At 42.5% G+C, this 19,093-nt stretch overlaps 1 protein-coding gene across 2 annotated transcripts in view; it reads left to right on the forward strand.

Moving 5' to 3' along the window:
• Positions 1 to 2,673: 2,673 nt before the first annotated feature.
• ARSJ (arylsulfatase family member J) overlaps positions 2,674 to 19,093 on the forward strand; it is a 45,849-nt gene continuing 29,429 nt past the window's right edge. The window contains exon 1 of one of the 2 annotated variants that reach the window (XM_075037630.1): positions 2,674 to 3,525. In XM_075037630.1, the coding sequence (XP_074893731.1) occupies positions 3,149 to 3,525 (377 nt within the window). In that variant the 5' untranslated portion in view covers positions 2,674 to 3,148. The remainder of the gene's footprint in view (positions 3,526 to 19,093) is intronic. The other variant, XM_075037636.1, reaches the window with a different exon arrangement.

Genomic DNA, 19,093 nt, shown 5'->3' on the forward strand with positions numbered 1-19,093 from the left:
GCTAGGTTCTCCTGCTAACAGCTGTGCTCTTTAGGGAGGTAAACTCTGTTGCCTCTGCCTAATGATATATTTTTTTTTTTTTTTTACTATTCAAACAATCTTAATTCCAAACTCTTTTAGATGATTCTGTGGTTCTGCTCGCTGATGTTGGTCACCTACTTGGGAATGATCCCCTTTAGCCAGCCTCCTGCCAATCTGAGTATTTTGGATGTGTTGGAAGTATTTTGATTGTAGAAGCAAAATCATATATGGCTAGTTACAGAAACTGTTATGTGGATATCATAATGCATGGATTATATAAGTGTACTGTGACAGCTGGTGTTTGATAGTTTTTAAAACAGAAGAATTAATGAACAATATATTTAACTACTAGAAAGCATGTATACATTTGATCAGATACTTAGTGTGATGCTCTAATGTTTGTCTGGGTCCATGGTGCTATTACAGCTTATATTAAAAGGGCATCATATTTTGTTTGCCATTTTGCAGTAGATGAGTTAAAGGCAAAATAGCATTACTAATCCAATTTGTGTTTTACCATTTATAGTTTTAGGTTTCTATATGCATTCTTTTGGTCTTGTAAACGTGGGGGGAAAAGCAGGAGTAAAAAAAATTCAATAGAGAATTCTTTTAAAGGGAATGTCATTTCAGTATATGAAAATATAAGCATTTCTTCAGTGTAAGGCTTCCGAGTGGTTTGGGTTTGGTTTTTTTGGGGGGAAAAGAGCTTGAGTTAACATGCTGTAAAGTTCCTCTGATTTCAGAAGATGATGTTCTACCTCAAGAGCTAAACTTTGTAGGTTTTACAATGCAGATGTAATTTTATCAATATCACTTTCCAGTGTGGACAAGCCCTTAGGTAGCACATTAAAATCACTAAATCCACTTTTACTTCCATGTTCTCCCTGCTGCAGCAGTGTAAACTGCAGCACAATGCTTAGTGATTTCTGAATAGCTCTTTTTAGGTGGAAATTTTAGAGTGAGACATTTCTGTTCACATTAGGTTGCACAAAATCAGTTAGATTTGACCCAAATTAAAGTTCCCTCAGGACGGCATTACTTTATTTTTTTCTCCCCAGAACAAGGACACCAAGCGTTGTTAGGAACTGAATTGCATTTGTGCAGCCGTCTAGGCAGGCAAAATCCAGACACTCGCATTAGACAACGTTATTGAAGGTAATTAAAGTGTGTAAGCCAACATTTGACATCTAATACGCACACTATGGATATCAGTTAAGAAGCCGCTTCTTGTGTCTGCTCTATCCATGTAGTGTGTGGAAACTTCTTCGAAGCTCCCATTGGAAGGTGTACCTGGGAGAAAAATGTTAACTCTGGGAACCATTAAACTGACGGTCATGCCACCCCTTCCGTTCTGATATGATAATGGCGATGTTAGGAACTTCACTAGAGAAGCTACTCCAGCTGATTTGATTTTTCAGGCAGTGCACAACCGAATACCATGCCGTGCGAGAGTGAAGTTGTGCTCCATGAGGGAAGAAGCCTGCCTTGCTCCCTCCCCATCCAAAACCATTCCCCTGTTCTACAGAAGGCTGTTTGAGGTGAGAGCCATGGGGAGCAGAGCAGAGTGAACTTTTAAGAGTATACTGAACTTCCAGTACTCGAATCTGTCAGCTCTTAAAACGAGAGAGAGAGAAGCGTTCGTTCCTGCGGGAGGGATGCCAGGCAGGCTGTCTGGTAGCTGGAACCAGCCGGAGCTTCTGGGGGCTGCCGGCGCGGAGGTGCAGTAACTACAGGGTTTCGTCCCCATAGGTGTTTAAGAGTTAATGCTTTATAAAATCTAGTTTGAGTAAAAGTTGTTGCTGTCATGATGACTCATGTTAGACAGGTCAAACCTGCACATTTACTTCAGTTCAGCCTAATCACGCATGAATGTTAAGTTTCTGCTTGCTTCAGTGTCTTTCAGGACTGGGGTGAAGTTGTGTTTTGCAACTGCAGCACATTCATACTTTAACCCAAATTTATAAAAATGATAGCACTTTCAATAGGCACATTCCTTGCGTTTGCCACAGCCTTACCAGAATTGGAGGGTTTGGGATTTGGGACTGGTTTGTGGCCGAAAACAAATCCGGTCCATTCATACCTTCCAGATGTTTGTGGCGATTTCAGAAACACTTAAACCAATCGATATTTCGGGGGCGGGGAGGGGGGGACCAAAACGACCACCTAGCTTTGGGAAGGAGCCGCGGGACTCGGGGGCGGCAAGGGCTGCCTTTTGCAGCGGGGTGGGGGGGGGAGAGGAGAGCTTCGCCTCCGACATGCGGGGAGCAGCGGGGGAAGCAGCAGCATCCGAGCGGGGGGCGAGCGAGGCAAAGGAGAGGAGGTGCGGAGAGAGGGGGAGACGGGAGGAAAGGCAAAAAAGAGAGGGAGGGAAGAAGTTGCCGAGGGGGCTGGCCGGGGGGAAGGCGCGGGCAGGGCGCAGGCAGGAGATGGGTTTGCGGGGGGGGGAGCAGGGCTCCGGCTGCCTCCCGGGACCGGGGTCCCCCTGCCCTCCCCCGCCTGCGCCGGGAGCCGCCGGGGGGGCGGCGGGGAGAGGAAAGGAGCGGAGAGCAGAGAAGGGGCGGGGAGGGGAGGGAGCGGCCCGGCAGCGCCGGAGGGGGCGGGCGGAGGGGCCGGTGTGCGCCGAGGGGCGCGGGGGAGGCGGCCCGGCGCGTCCCGACCCGTCCCGTCCCGTCCCGCCCGGTCCCGTCCCGTCCCGTCCCGTCCCGTCCCGCTGGCCGCGGCGGCGCTGCGCCGGGGCGCCCTGACTCGCCCCGCCATGGGCACCGGCCCCGGGACGGGCAGGCAGCGGCGCCCCGGCGCGGGGCCGGAGGCGGGCCGAGGATGCTGTGACCCCCGGCGGGGCCCTGCCCACCCGGCCGGCACCGGCACCGGCTCCGGCTCCGGCTCCAGCACCGGCACGGGGCAGGGCGGCCTCCGCCGCCTCTCCCGCAGCAGCGGCCGGAGTTGCTGAAGTTGGCGGCGGGCGCGATGAGCGGGGCTCCAGTCCGCTCCCCCGGCCGGCGGGAGCTCTGACGCTGCCTGCCCCCGCCTCAGAGACCGCTTCGCTTTGTTGGCGGTTTGGGGTTTTTTTTTTTCCTTTTTATTATTATTTTTCTCTTCTGTCTCGCTCTTGCTCCAGCCGAGGTGAATGGCCCGCGGTGGGCGCAGCTGGCCTCACCGCCTCTGCAAGGGGAAGATGGTGGCCGTGGGGGTGCTGGCCGGCCTCTCGGTGCTCAGCCTCCTCACTTACGGCTACCTGTCCTGGGACAGCCTCGGGCTCGGCCCCGGAGGGACGGAGGCGACGAGGGCCGGGCCGGGAGAGGAGCTGGGGGCCGGCGCCCCCGGCTCGCAGCCTCACATCGTCTTCATCCTGGCCGACGATCAGGGCTTCAGAGACGTAGGGTACCACGGATCGGAGATCAGGACGCCCACTCTGGACAAGCTAGCCGCTGAAGGGGTTAAACTGGAGAACTATTATGTACAGCCTATGTGCACACCATCCAGAAGCCAATTTATCACTGGAAAGTAAGTTTACTACTACTTCATCCTTCGCCTCGCCGGCTTAAACGCTGTCCCTCTTGAAAAGAGCGCAGGGCGAACCTGGCCGGGTACACCTCCGTTTTAGCCTGTAGGCAGAGAGGTGCCTTTCCGATTCACTTAAAAACCTTGCACGAAACAGACTTTCTAATTCGTTTGAAAGAGCGAAATGAAAACTCACGCTCTGTGAGCCAATAAGGATTCAGGACTGCGAGCTACCCCTGCAGAGTGCTGTAGTACATTTACATTTACTGCGTTACTAACATACGTGCTAGTTGTCAAGTAACGTTGCTGTTACTGGGAAGCGATCCGCTTAGATTTTCTGTGCGATTTCAGAGTGACTTACAGGAGGAGTCTGTGTTGGGGAACTGAAAGCGTTACGTTTTCTCCAGGACATTCATTGCAGCCGGCACACTGGATCACGGGTCTCGCTGAGCCTGGACTTAACGCGAGTTCGCGCTGAGGGTTGTGTTGAATTTATGAGTTGATTCCCCAGTGTGTCACTTGTGGATCAGTGCAGGGAATCCAGACTCTCTTTCAGGATCCCCTGAGCTGCAGTATCGCTCTTGTCATGATGCAGTTGCCCCTTTGCAGATGATTAGAAACTTTTCTCTTAAGCCGCTAAAATAGGTGCCTCACCAAACCAGTAAAAGCAGCGTGTTGGTATTGCGTGCTTTGCTGTCTCTGGTAAATTGTGTTTTCTTGTGGTCTGTTAAGTAAAGAACCAATTACCCAACCTAAGGGCCTTCTTTCGTGTGAAGGTTAAGGAGGATTAAGGGGGGGTGGGGTGGTATGCATGTAAGCTGTAGGAACGCTTCCCAAATAACTCCAAGTGTGGACGCATTTGCTCTGGAACAAAACCGCCTTGTTTCTGTTTAGCCTAACTCACTTTGACAGGAACAGGGAACTCTTAAAAGAGCAAAACAAAATGAGAGGGAAAAAGTTACGTAGTTTATTTTCTCCTTTCTGTAAGTATAAACAGGAACAAGGCAATGTTAATATTGCTGGTAAAAGAAACACATGTTTAAATAAAACAAGCAACTGGCCTGGTGTCTCGCATCTCCACATGGTAGAGCTGGAGATAATTCCTGGTCTCGGTCTAGTTCCCAGACTTGCTGGACCAGGGAGATTTGCATGGAGAGCTGACACGTTATCTAGTGCAAGACTTCCCCACGTGGGTTTTTGGTTTGGGTTTTTTTTTCTTCTCTTTTTTGTTTGTGTGGACTGTGACTTAGAAATTATTTTGAGACACCTACTCACTCATTCACAAGAACATAGTTGCCCTGCGGCAACTGAGGTAGCAGCTTACAAGGGAAATGTGTATCAGGGTAAGGTTAATGCATCTTGGTTGTCTTTGAAGCCATGCAGCGGTTGGAAGCAAGGACCTGCGCCAGCAGCATGTAGCCAGCCAGCTTTCTGAGGACGGTGGTTTGGGAACCAGTGCTTTACAAAGGGAATGTCGTGCTCCACAATAATGACTCATGCAGTGGCTGGAGGAATGGGACGACTGGGTTCCAGGGGAACCAGGGTGCTGCTGTGGCTCTTGGAGACTGCGGAGGTTGTCTAAACACAAAAAAGAATAAAAGTAAAGTAAGGAATAACAGTAACTCGGTTTAATTATTTTAATCCTTCGTTAAATGTGGAGCAGTTTGTGTGTAAATACATACTAATAGTAAAAGGTAGGCATGTTCGGAGGAATCCTGCTCTTTTCATCAGCTCCTCAGGCGGAAATGGTTCTGCAAATCTGCCTACTTTGGTTTTGGAACCTTTTCTAGGAAAAAAGAAATTTGCTTATACTTAGTTTTTATTTTCTTAGTCTCCTGGTCTAAAACCCTTAGAACATTTTTTTCATGTTGTTCTACTTTGGGAAAGCAGCAGAGAGAAAGAACTGCCTCACATGACTGAGAAATAAGGGAGGGAATGGTGAGGGGTTAACAGTCTCAGCTAGAGTATTAACAAGGCAGATTCAGAGGATACTATTATCCATTCTGGCTGAAGATAAATGCTAGTGATAAATACTTTTAATGCTTACTTAGTAGAGGCATCTTAATTAAAATGCCAGGACTCAGAAACTTCTAATCCAGAAGTGCTGTTATTTCTTGAATTCCAGCATGTGTTAGTTCAAGGCTAAAAGCCTGCTCGTCCACTGAAGGACCACCTGGATGCTCCATGCCTCCCAATACCCATACGATGCTTAACATGGTCCAGACGTTACCCGATTGATCGATGAAAAACAGAGGGACTTGTGTAAACCAGACTCATTAGGGAGCACTGACTCACGTTGCCAAGTGGAAGTTAGACTTCAGGCAAAGAGACTTCGAATGCTCCAAATTCTTCGTAGGTCTCCAGACAGTCCCTCTAAGGCTCGTGCTAGTAAAGAGACCCTCCTTTTGGTAGCTGTCCTATGCTAGTGAATGAGCATGGGGAAGGAGGTTGGAAGCGACGTGTTAAAAGGAAGAGGTAGAATTAGCTCTTTTTTCCCCTTTGTGCCGTGCCACAGCGTAACAGCTGGTGAGCCTGTCTTTCTGTCCACTTCTTCTTCCCTCTGTTTGCTTTCTCATGTCCTGTGCTTGAGGCTTTGGCCCACTTTCATTTCTTGCTTTCCGCCAGTATTACCTCTTTCCCCATTCACTCCATCAAAAGCTATTGCTTTTAGGCCAGTAGTAAGGCTGGCTTCCACAGCTTTTTATTTTGGGCTTTATTTATGGATGCGGGGAGGGGGTAGCAGCTGAGCTGAATCTTGGGAACAGAGAAGAAAAGTGTGAGCCAGTGGGCCGAGTGCCACATGTGATGTGCTCTCCCGGCCGGCTGCGCTGGGGCCAACGCGGGGAGGTAAGGGAGGCGGCTCTCGCTCGGGAAGCGGCTCAGCCCGTGCTCCGCAGCTGCACAACTGCGAGCGCAGGAGTGACCTGGGCCAGAGAGTTTGTTCTGCCTTGGGCTGCTCCTGGGACCGCTGCAGTTCCTGCCGGAGCTCCTACAGCTGGATTGAAAATTTGATAATTGGTGGGGTTTGGAGACTCATCCCCAGTGTTGCTTGGTGCGGGTTTGAGCAGGGCAGTGGCCTGCACGTACTCAGGAGGTTATTGACCTGCTGATAAATTGCAGAAAGACTGTGGGCATGTTTGGCTTTTCTTTTTTTTTTTTTTTTTTTTCTCTTTCTCCCAAAGGATGTGAGTGAGCGTAAGTTGTCCTCCAGACCTTTTGTATTGCGTGATACAGTATTTTTTGTTGTTTTCTCCTTGAAAGTAATAGGCATGCCTCAGTGAACTAAATAATTTGAGCAGAATAGCTCAGGATACCTAGCTTTAAGCTAGCGCTGAGGTGAAACCTATCTTAAACTGGCACTGAGTTAGGTGAGAGGAAATTTGTGTGGGTGTGTACGTCAGCCATGCTGGAGTATCCTTAAGATACAGAGCGATGTGGATGTCGTACAGAACACAGCTAAACTAAAAGACTACTTTTTAACTCATCTCTGAAAGAAATTAAAAATAAACATATTTCTGTTGTTTATATTACTGTAATTTACATAGAAGAACATAAAAAATAGTGGCTCACGCTTCAATCTTCAATCTTCTCCACCCTAGGAAAAGGGGTTAAGAAAACACAGGGATACTCAGCCTGCGCCCAGCAGCCGGCTGGCCAAGCACTTACTGAGTTAGCTGCTGTATCTGTGTGCTTAATAGCCTTGGCGATTTTTCATTGCCTGAATAGTCTTGTAGACCGGTTTGGTAGTACGGTTTAAGAAGGTCTTGATTTATGGAACAATACAGGTCACGTAACGTACTAAGAAAATCTAAGATTATTTGTGTGTCAAGTTTTCTGCATGTGCGTGTATGAGAGTGGATTGAGATGAGGTAGTGAGTATAAGATCGATTTGTTATGGTCACATGTGGTATTGCTTATTTAGATAATTTGTTAAGTTACATTATCATAAAGAGTCGCCTCTTTTTTATATGAAGAATTATTGAAGTATAGTCAGTGTGTGGACAGTTTTCCAGAGTTTTTTTTAAGAAATTTTGAAAGCTTATGACCAAAAGGAGGAGTATTCCTTTGAGCTGGTGAGACGAAAAGACTATATAAGCTTAGGTGAACATCTGTTGGGGTAGCTGACCCAACTCTATAGAGGGTATTATGCAGTGTAGTTGTATTTGCTGGAACAATACTTAATTTAGCAAAGGAATTTGAGAAATAAGACTGACTGATAAGAAAAGAAGGAATCTAGACATAATATACCATAAATTGTTTTGGCGTTATGTAGGCAGCAGACAACTACTTCCTCTTCTAGGCTCCCAGTTTTCTGCTGACCATCAGACTTGTAACCTTAGGACCATTATGTGCACTGGAATCCCTTTGGGCCGCAGGAAGGTTCCTGACCTACGCAAGAGTAGGGATCTCTGTAGAAACCGCTGCACAGCTAGGGTTGCAGATCATTAAGGAATCTGAACTCCCTTTTACAGTGAACACTTATGAATCATGGAAGCCCTACACTAATGTCAAGAATGAGCTTTGCACGATGGGTGGAATGTGGAGATAGAAGATTCTGAGAAATGTTGAAGGTCTTGGGAAATAAATCCTTTTTTTCCCTGGGATAAAATGAAATATTGAGAATTTGCTCACCCAAAGCAGACAGAAATATATTGTATAATCAGTAAGCGTAATCAAAGTGTTATTTTAATATAAATAACTGTACCTGTTATCTAATTCTAGAAATATTACACATTTATAAATATATATAGCTATATATAGCTAGTTAGTATGTGTTCTCTTGTAGGCATCCCTGTGTAGCAATACATAGTTCACCATTAAAAATGACACTGTCTCAGCAAACTAAGAGTTATTTTGACAGAAATAGAGTAGAGGAAAGCTAAAGTACTTTGAATTGAAAGCAGTGCAGCTGACTTGCAATCAGACAGAAATACTGTATTCTGGGGGCTCAGACTTCTTGGTAAGCCTTCTCTTTCCCTGCCTCCTGGGTGCATAATGGTCCAAACTGCAGTTTCAGCAGTTTGGCCGCTCTAAGAACGATCCAGTACAAAGGTGTGTGACTGGGAAGTTACCTTCTATGCTCTGAGTTGAAATGATGGCTCTCAGAGACTCGATGGGATCTTGGGCCCTTCTGTGCCCCGAGCAAACCACCAGTGCCCAACTGGTTTGGGAACTGTCAAGGAGGGGAAGGACTCTAGGGCAGGTACTCTCAGCCCTCCTCACAGAGGGTGCACTTCAAAGGAGACGGGTGCCAGGCAGGCCACGGGCGCAGCACGCTGACGCTGTCCCGTCACAGCAGCGTCAGTGGTCTCTACTTCGTGCGCTGGCCCCGCCGGCAGCCCACTCCCAGCACCCCTCCTCCAAAGGACGGCATGGTCCCTTGTGGTGGAGAAAGGGAAGGACTCTGTACTCGCAGTCCGCCTCCCCACACGCACACATAGGCTTAGGATGAGGAATCAAGTTGTGCGGAGAGAAATCTAGTGTTATAATGCATGTTCAGAAGAAATCTATTATACCAGAGAATAAATAGTGGGAAATGTATGTAACACTCCATTATATATATTCCCTATTTTGTAGTTAAGAAAATATGAAGGACTGCAGAATATCAGCTTTAAGTATTAAGAGATGGTCTGGTGCTTTATCTGCTCTGAAGTAAAGAGACTTGGCAGTCGTCGGTCTGGAGTTTTAATTCTGATCAGTGTTTCCATTAGGAACCTGGATGATGAAATTAAATGTTCTGATTAAATATGCCAGCATTAAGGGACTGTAGTGATATTGAAAATCATCTTGACAAATTAGAGAAATAATCTGAAAAAAAAGCAGAATTAAAGTCAGCAGTGATAAATAGAAGATACTATGCTGAAGCAGGAATAACTTTACAAGCAGAGGTTGGTGAACAACTGCTTAGACAGCATTTCTTTAGAAAAGTAGCTGGAATGATAGTGAATCATGCACTGAATATAAAGTCAACAGTGTCATGCTGTTACAAAAAAGGCAAACATCAAACCAGTTTGTATAAACAGGGGAGCCTAGGAGAAACGTGAAGCAGCCCTTTTGCCCTACAGCTGGAGCACTTGTGCCCAAACTTGGGCATCGCTCTCCAAGAGCGACGAGCATAATTGGATAGTGTCCAGATAAGGGTGATCAGATATCTCGGGAAGATGATAACTCTTCGGTACTTTAAGAGCTATGCAAAGAGAAAGGGCATAATGTGTTTTCAGTGCCATGATGGATGGTACAAGAAATGAGGGGCTTTCTCGAGTAGAGGAAAAAACTTCAGGTTAGATAATAGGGAAAACTTCCTAATGCTAAAGATTGTGAAACACTGGAATAGCTGGCTTTGGGAAATTGCTTCTTCATTGGAAGTCATTAAGAACAGACAAGACAAATATGTCAGGAATGACATAATGTAGTTGAATCTGTCTTGGGGAAAAGGGTTGAACTGGATGGCTTCTCTTCCAACTCGTATTCATCTGTAGCTCATTTGAAGTACATATTAACTACAGAAGGCGTTTTAAAGGAGAATGCTCATAAAATGTTTTTAAATGCTAGAAATGATTTCAGCGTTCATTCTGAGAGAAGATAGTCTGTGTGAAAGTTTCATTTCAGGTTTCTCCTAGAAATTCCTGTTTTCCATATCCTCATTTTCTCTGAAAATTTTCAGGATTTTTTCCCCCTAGGCCTTCATAACTCTTGTGGTATGTAATTATTTATTTCTGCTGACTTCTTTCAGGACAATTTGTGGGACTGCTGCCAAAGATGTTGAGGTATCTTTTTCCATGTTCTCGTTATGTCTTTCACTTACGATGACATTGTCCACATATATATATATATATATATGCAGCATACACAGAGAATGAATAAGTAATTAAATGCAAGGACTTCCTTTTCTTGTTTTGTTCTGCCTCTGCGCTCTCCTCATTTGTTCTACAGAAAATTAGATCCAGGTACTGAATTGCTCTATGGTCTTAAGACTTCTATGAGAAGTCTGTTCATATCACCATAATTACTAATGCAGGGTACAAAGGAGCATTTGGAGGAAGGAGTTGGAAAGGAAACTACATGCAAACAATAAAGATTAAAAAAAATAACATGGAGGAAGTAGCAAAGTGTAGTACAGGTTGTGATAACTTTTCTTTGCATCACTTTCTGGTAACATTTAAGAATATTGTTTGATAGTTTAGGTCCGCTGTGTATAAGACAAACATAGCGTTATCTGACATACATGACTACGTAGATAGTGGAAATGGATTAACTTCTTTTTTTTCATTGTCCAGTTTATACAAAGTGCAGTAAGTTAAAGGAACGCAGTTGGAAATAAATTTACAAACTCTGTGATTGTAAATTATCAGTACTCTGAGGAGTTTAAGTTATAGAGACTTTTAGCCTGTGGTTTGGTTTTTTGGTTTTTTTTAAACTGGAAAAGAGAAATTACATTACATGGAAAATTTAGGCTTAAAATAATTAAGGAATTTTGCTCATTCAGCATTGTTCCTGATATGTTTGCTTTGTAATTGATGATGCATATTGCTGCCTATAACAATAACTTGAATGAGTCGTAGTGGTGGACTCCTATTATAACTCTCACTTTTCAATGTTACTCTTCCTTCATGAGACCCTTTAAGTGAATCACGATGGGAAGCTGAGATGGATGCCTGGAAATAAAACTGTGTAGTAAAAAGATGGGGTTTACTTTCATGTCAAAGGATTTAGACCAGGATGATCAAGTTAGATGGGACTTAAAATTTGGACAAATTACATTCATGTTTTCATTAAAATACTTTACATTTCATAGAAAGATTTGCCAGATTTATGAGCTAAAGGTCAGAAGAAGGCAAGTATCTGTCTACTTTCTTTTTGTCTTTGTGACATTTATGTTGGTGATAGTATCAGACCCAGGGGTTTGTTTTCATAATTGTGTGTATCTTAATTCTGGTTTTGAGTTTTTCTGCACTTCTGATTTTAAAACAATTTAGTGTTTGTTTTGTGGAATCAGGGCCTCTGCACGTGTTAATACAATGTTGTTTTAGGGTAATGGAGATTTTTAAACTTATAAAATGTTTGCTCATCCTTGAATCCATTTAAAATGTGCCCCCCCCCTTTTTTTTCTTTCCCCTGTTCCCATGATGTCTGCCTAGCAAAGCAGTCCTCACAGAATTGAGGACATTCTTATTGTAATATTTCATATCCTTAGAGTGATATTTCATTAATATGTGCACAGGCAAATAAAAATCATAGTAAAATATGATAAATGAGAAGTGTAAGCATTTATTTTGTATTACCACATGTCAAGAAAGATGGGTGGATGAAAACTAAGCCATTAGATTTATGGAACTTGTGGTTATCTTTTGATTTTTTAATTTTTTTTTCTTTTTGACGAACTAATACAATAATCTATTTCAGATTTTGGGGAATTAGATTTTTTTTTTTCCTTGTGTTGTAGTAATTGATGTGAATTGATTTTTACATGAAAATGTTATAATTTTTTGTGGAATCTGGTGATTTCCTTTAAAAATCTAAAACATTGATGTTTCTTAATGGAAACCATTTGACACACGTGAGCAATTGCCCCTTCAGCACATGACACTTCATGCTGCTTTTTTCATGTTCTACTCCAGACTAGTACAGTTCCTTGTGGTGTGAGGAGCTAGCACTTTCTCATTAATTCCTATCTGTAAATCTTGGAGGTTTCCTATTTCCCCTGTATTTTTTGTCTTGTTTTGTATTGATTCATAGTCAGATTTTTCTATCCTGAGGTGAATTTACTTAGTTTTAGAATGTATGCTTAAGAACGAATGGGGTAATTTCACCAGCCTTAATTCATCAGATTAATATAAATAGTACATGGTAAACGAAGATCGTGCCTGTGTGTGTGATCCCGTGTAGGATGTGTTTGCTTTCTCTTTATCAGTAGCCTTTTTGTAATAGCTGCCCAATTTATTAGTTTTCTTACTTAAAAGCCAGTAGATCTGGCTGGTGACCTCAACTTGTCTCTGTAAATGTAAATTGGTAGGCTGAAATGCAATATGAAGAGTTCAGAAAGAAATCAAGATAACACTAATGGGTAACAAATTTAAAATAGTAATATAAAAGATGTTTTAACCGTTGAGGTTTGACTAAAATAGCTTTTGACTTTTTGTGGTTGGTGATGAAATTGAAAAGTTTTAAATAGGGAACTTTATTGTACCTGCTGGCTCATAATAAGAAAGAAGTTAAATGTGTTTCATGATTCTAGTTCAACTGCAATTGTAATACATTAATTAACTGTGTCAGCTATCACCTGCTTATTAATTCAGGCAGTTATCACCATATTATCAAGCTCGGGGTGGGGGGAGAACACTACTAGAGTTAGAAAACAAATCTGGGATAATGAAATACTTTTTAATATGCTTCAAATACAAAATTATCTTCTCAAATGGATATGTGAAGAGACTATATTAGATAATAAGCATTAAAGTAGATATTATTAATATCATAAGTATGCTGTGGCCCCAGAGCCTTTATTTTCAACCTAGGGGCAGAAAATCAATGTAGAGGAACCTTGTATACCTTATTTTTCTTACACTTACACACCTGATTAATAAAGACATTTGTGCCATGACAGCTTTCTCACCGTCATGGCACGTCGTATTTGTAGGTGGTTGGTTGCGATCCGCAGATGACCTGCATCTTGCACATGGGCAGGGGTGCGACTGGACGGGGGAAGGCTGCTGAACTAGTGGCACCAGCGAGTGTATGACCTGGGGGGGTCCTTGCGCGCAGGGGAGGGAGGAACGTGAGAAAGAGCACGGAGCTAATCGTGATTTACATCTGAGGCACCAGTGTCCATTCCCGTCCCATGTGTTGGAGGAAAATGCAGTCCACTGCCTCCTTTAAAAGACAGACAATAAGTCATAGAAATGTATTTGGTTATTAAGATTGGTAAGCATAAGTATGGACGTGTTTCTTCCAATATTTGGAAGCTTTAAATGATACTAAAAACAGTACAAAAGAAGGCCCCCACAAATCTTAACCTTGCTTAAAGTCACAATCCTCAGCAGATAACGTAGAATCAGGCCTAAACTCCCTCCCTCGGTCTCAGTTTGCTTATGACACAGTGAAAGACAGACTTTGCAATGCATCTTGCTAGGTTATCAGTTTCCAGCTTGTGTTGTACACATTGCATGGCCTGATTTATCATTTTGTGCGTAGAGATCCACATGAGAAAGATATTTCAGAATACGATTTATTAATGCTGTCAAGTTCTCTTCCTCTTAGGTGTTTGTTGTGTTATGGCACAGAGTGATGGCATACAGGCAGTTTTTGCGATGGACAGTGGAAAAACAAAGTTTCCCATTGCTGAACATTCTGTTTCTTCTAATAATGAAAAAGACCTGATATTTAGTCCTAAAAGCAAAACAGCGTCCTTATTTTGTGATATTTTAATCTGATTATAGAGGAATGCAGGATTCTAACTAAATTGCTCTGTATTTTATTTTGCTTTTATTTTTACTTTTTGAAATATTAATTCAGCTTTTTGGAGTACATTTTAATTCCAATACCTCCATTTATCAGAATATTAGCTGTTTTCTAGGTAAATATCTTGTGTCCATTTTCAGATTCAGTCCATCTTTCTCTTCATTTATACATTTTTAAGAGTTTCTTCCCTGATAGAGAATATTGTACCATATGAGACAATGTTATGCAATTTTTCTTAACATTTATAGAACATAAGTGGGTGCCAAGGTACTACTGTAGAGGCAATCTCTGTGATAATAAGCTCTCATAAGAAATGAGTTTCCTTCTGTTTTGAAGGAGAAAATTACAAATTTGAAGAAAGATCACAATTTGAGGAAAATGTGAAGCTGGGGGGAGTGGAGAAAATTAGTCTTGGGGTAGGAGGAAGCAATGTAGTACCTTTAGACTAAATATACTCTAATAGATATACTGTTACCTCACAAATTGTGCCTCTCTGAATTCAATAAACTTTTTCAAAGCAATACTTACCATCACATTTTATATACTTAGTTTTAGTTGTCATGTATTATAGTTCATAGAATCATAGAAAACTGGGTTTGAGGAGACCTCTGGAGGTTGTCTAATTAGGCCTCCTGCCAACTTACATTGCACAGCAGGGACACACTGACTTTATAAGCTCTCTTTTATTGTTTCCTGGAAATGAGAAAATATTGCAAAGTATTCAAGAAATTGGAGTCTAGACTGTTGTTATGGAATTCCCTAGCTTTACCAGGTTATCAGTTTTAGTAAATTTTAAAAAACCTCTTTCATGAGCTTTTTCATATTTCTGTTCATCTCTTAAAAATAGGTTTGTTGTTTCTTTCTTTTTAAAAGCCAACTGATGAAATTAGTTTAGTGAATTTGTTAATGACCAAGGCATAATGGCAGCTCCTTCCTTAACTGTTCCATGGTTCTGTTTTCAAGAGACTTCGGAGAAAGCTATTCTGTTTGCTACATTTCTCTTAGAGCAGAGGTTTTCGACTTTTGTACTGAATTTACCACCATCATTTCAAATTCATTCTGATTTGCAGTCTGCGTCTAGAATTTACTCTCCTGTAGGATGCTTTTCTTCAGTTTTCTCACCGCCTGATACACAAGGTGAGGCTTTGGGAGCTGGGTTTGTTACTGTGCAGAAGGCAAGGATGACGGGAATCTCATCCCTCTCTTCCACTACCTCCTGGGAGGAGCAGGGACGGCAGGAGCAGGTTCTTTCAGAGATGCGCAGGGAAAGGAAGAAAGGCAATGGGCACTGGTTGCATCAAGGCTAGATCAGGCTGCTCAGAGAGGTTGTGCCATTTCCATTCTTGGAGACATCTAAAGTCAACTGGAGAGTGCCCTGAGCAGCCTGGTTTAGATTGGAATTAGCCCTGCTTTTGTAGGGGGTTGGACCAAACGACCTCCACAAGTCGCTTCTGAGTTAAATTATTTTATGGTTCTAATTTGTCACAGTAAAATTCCTGGTGGAGGGCAGGAAGGAGCAACTTACTCCTGTGTTGTTTCTCCCCCCGTAGAAGTACTCTAGGCAAAAAATAAAAGTATTTGGAGTGTTTGCCTGCTTGGTTTATGGCCCTCTTAACCAGTCTGAACGCTCGCTCTCCTGAGCCATTGTTATTACAGCCCTGTTAAAGTCTTGTTTCTTTAAGAACACAGCATACCAGTAAGAATATAACACCACTGCATTTAGCATTGTATCTCAAATTCTGAACGGTCACCCGTACTTTTACCAGATCTATGCAGGAAGTATATACATTAATAAAGATAGAGAGACTTACATGTGTCAGGTATGTACTTCACTGAAACGGTTATACCATTTGTGAAATTTATTTCTGTCTTGTTTCTTCTTAACTTTGTTGATGCTTCTGTTACAATATGGAATTCATTTTAATAGGAAGATGAGAATTTGATCCTGCATACAGTGCAGAAGGAAGATAACATTTCCTTGGTTCGTAATTTTGTAATGGTACAATTTTGGCCCTTTTACATTGCAAAACCTTTAAGGCTTCATTTAAGATTAAAAAGAATGAGCTTCTGTGATAAACTGAGGCATATTTGGCCATCTTGGCAATACTAGGTATATACGCTGTAAGTGATGCAATCTTATGTAATGATTAAGAGCTTAGGTAATACTGTTGGACACTGTTACAGCCCTGTTGAGTCTTGCCTCTGTCCCAGATTTCATTCTATAACCTTTCGTTGTAACGTGCTTCCCACAGTGAAACTGCGTGTAGCATCTCTCAGAGTTTCAAGGTTCTCTTCAGTTCAATGTTTTGTATGTTTTTGCCACCTGAGAGAATTATATGTTTTTTGTATTGGGTTTCCATTGTTACCAGCTTCTGTTTTCATGTTCCTTGTATCGATTTGAAAATTTGGGACTGCTTTATATGGTTGTGATGAGGCTTTGCAGAATGAAACTTGCCGGGGTTGAGTTGGTTGCAGACTGGAGGCCAGCAGCAGCAGGCTTTTTAGCCTCTGTTTGGAGGAGTCACATATTTTCATAGACCTTTTCAGTAGAAATGCTTCTGCTTGCTTTGAGCTCAGAGCTTTCTATATAGTACATTATATTTCTGCCATGCAAAACATTGGCTGTTTTCCACTGGGGAAATGTAGTTCAAGTAGCGTGTTAATGTCTTCTATACTAACCTCAAGGCTCTTATCTGTGTTGCTACAAGAAGCCAAGTGGCTTTCTTCAGCATCCTTTTGATACTCTGCCTGCTGCTACTAAATGTAAGCTTGAAGTGCACTGGCGTTTAATAGTCTGAATTCTACCTGTTATCTCCTACACCGCATTTGTTAACTAGTTATGATTTTTACCAGTAAGCTGATTTAACATTTTTGTTTGTATAGATGTAGCTTTTCTGTGCAAGTCCTTATAGTGCTTTTGTATCTGAAAAACCGTCAGGTCAAGATGACACTTTATTATTCAACATGTTTCCTCTATGTAACTGAGTCATACCTGCTCACTTCAGTAACAAAACCATGTATTTTGCTACCATTACCTGTGGTGAGTCAGCTTAGGTCAGGCAAAATTAAGTTTGTGGGCTATTTTGCTTTGTTTTTCTTAATAAACAAGTCACAGTCTGAGGACATCTTAAAAGAAAAAAAATCAGAGTAACGCATTTCTGTGTGAAAAAAAAAAAAGCTGGGACCCTCTATAGCCATATATATATATGTAGTCAGTGGAGATAAATGGGCATCTCTGAGGAGGTGTCTCAAAACACCTTAGTTACATACTTGAAGTATATGACTGCTCCCCCTGTGTGTAAAATGTGCTGAATAAAATTCTTTGAGCCTTACCATGCATGCTTTCTGACAGCTAGAGAAATAAATAACAAATGAAGAGCCATATCCAGCAGAGTTCTGCTGGATAAAGTTCTTTCAGGAAGGACAATAGCAGGTTTATTTACTGGGGCTGGGGAGAAGTGGGATAGTAGCTAGAGCATACTACAAGAATTACCACATCTGTCCTGGTCTAAATCTTCTCTTGGATTGCCTTTATGGCAGCAGGCAGGCAGCATAACTTGTCCAAGCTTCAGTTTGCACATCTGCATAAGTGAACCTTATTGTGACGTTGCTGTTACAGGTTTGGAGCCGGGGAGGGTTCTGAAATTTAATCAACATTTATTGACTTGACCCAGTTGCCAGATCCTTCTGCAATCTGCCATCCTTCTAGAGGAAAAGCACAGGAAATTATTGTGTCCATAGGAATACTGGTTCTCTGTGCAACACTTCCCTTCCATCCTTCAGGATGCCTCTTTGACCTTTTTCACACTATCCCCAAAAGACATTCAAGCCTTTCAGGCTGTTCCAGAATCAAGTTTTAAACCTTTGCGGCCTCCCAAACATCTTCCAGCCTTTCCTGGATACCAGCCCACCAGGTTGTCCTTTTGGAGTCTTCCGTCTGCTTCCAGGGACAATCACTTTGGCTGCCCAGACTTAAATCCATTTTCTTCATTTTACCCCTTATCCTGTCTCTGGCACCACGCGAAGGGGGAGTCAAACCAAGTCTTCTCCACAGAAAGATTCGTATCATCCTGTCCTCCAGTTCTCTCTCTAATTCTTCTGGTATTTTTTGGCTGAATAGCAAGCTTGATGTATCTGTGAGACACAAATCAGAATTTATGTTCATGTTAATCAGTTACCGGCATGCATGCATGCAGCTTTTGTGTCTGTAAGGTAAGAATATTTATACTTGCCTTATCAGACTGTTTTAAGTTTGGATTAATTATAGTGGATCACAGTAGTAAATACACTTCAAGGAGTATCAGAGATAATACTCCTTGCACAGTTCTGAAAATATTTTAAAACCATTTAAAAGCCTGCCGTCAAAGGAGATTTACTAATAAATATTTGATTTTTACCCTGTAGCTTTCTGTCAGCATAATATTTTAAAACTGGAAGAGAAAAGGTGATAGTAACTGGGAGAAGAAGGAACTTTACAAAGGTTGTGCTACTCCTACAAATGTTTGAAAAAGAAAACAAACCTAAGGCACTTGGAAACAGTTCAGGGGTTTCTAATTAGATATGACATGATATGGTATGATATGTGATATGATATATAGGCAAGAGTATTCACCTTTTAAGTTCGCCCTTCTTTCTTTAAACCAAACCATGCTTCACTGATTTACTACAAGTCCTGGAATTTAGTTCTCTGCTACTGCCAGCTTGTCTTAGCAGTGTAGGGAAATTTGCTACACTTTCGTTTGCAGTCTGATATGAGAACAAGGTGTTTTCAGTAAAGCAGATGTTCTTTTTACAACTGCAGCGTCCTGGGTTCAGCCCCCCTTCGCAATGGCTGGCTTTGCTGGACCCGGCTCCTGCAGGCGCTGCCAGCATTCCAGTAGCAGGGAGGAACTTGCCGTCTTTGTGTTAAAGGAACAAATTAAACATTGTGCTGCTCAGACTGGTTTTTCTCAGCTATTCTCTGTGGATCTAGTTGCTTTTGCTGCACAGCAAAGTGGGCTATGTTTAAGAGAATCTCAGCTGGACTGACTGGCTTAGGCACAGCTACTGCTCTCTGGCTGGTTTTCTTTACGCGTTCTGAACTGAAGCTGGTTTGCTTCTGGCCAGTTAGGAA

Source organism: Buteo buteo, chromosome 1 (assembly GCF_964188355.1).
Source record: "Buteo buteo chromosome 1, bButBut1.hap1.1, whole genome shotgun sequence".
NCBI lineage: Eukaryota > Metazoa > Chordata > Aves > Accipitriformes > Accipitridae > Buteo > Buteo buteo.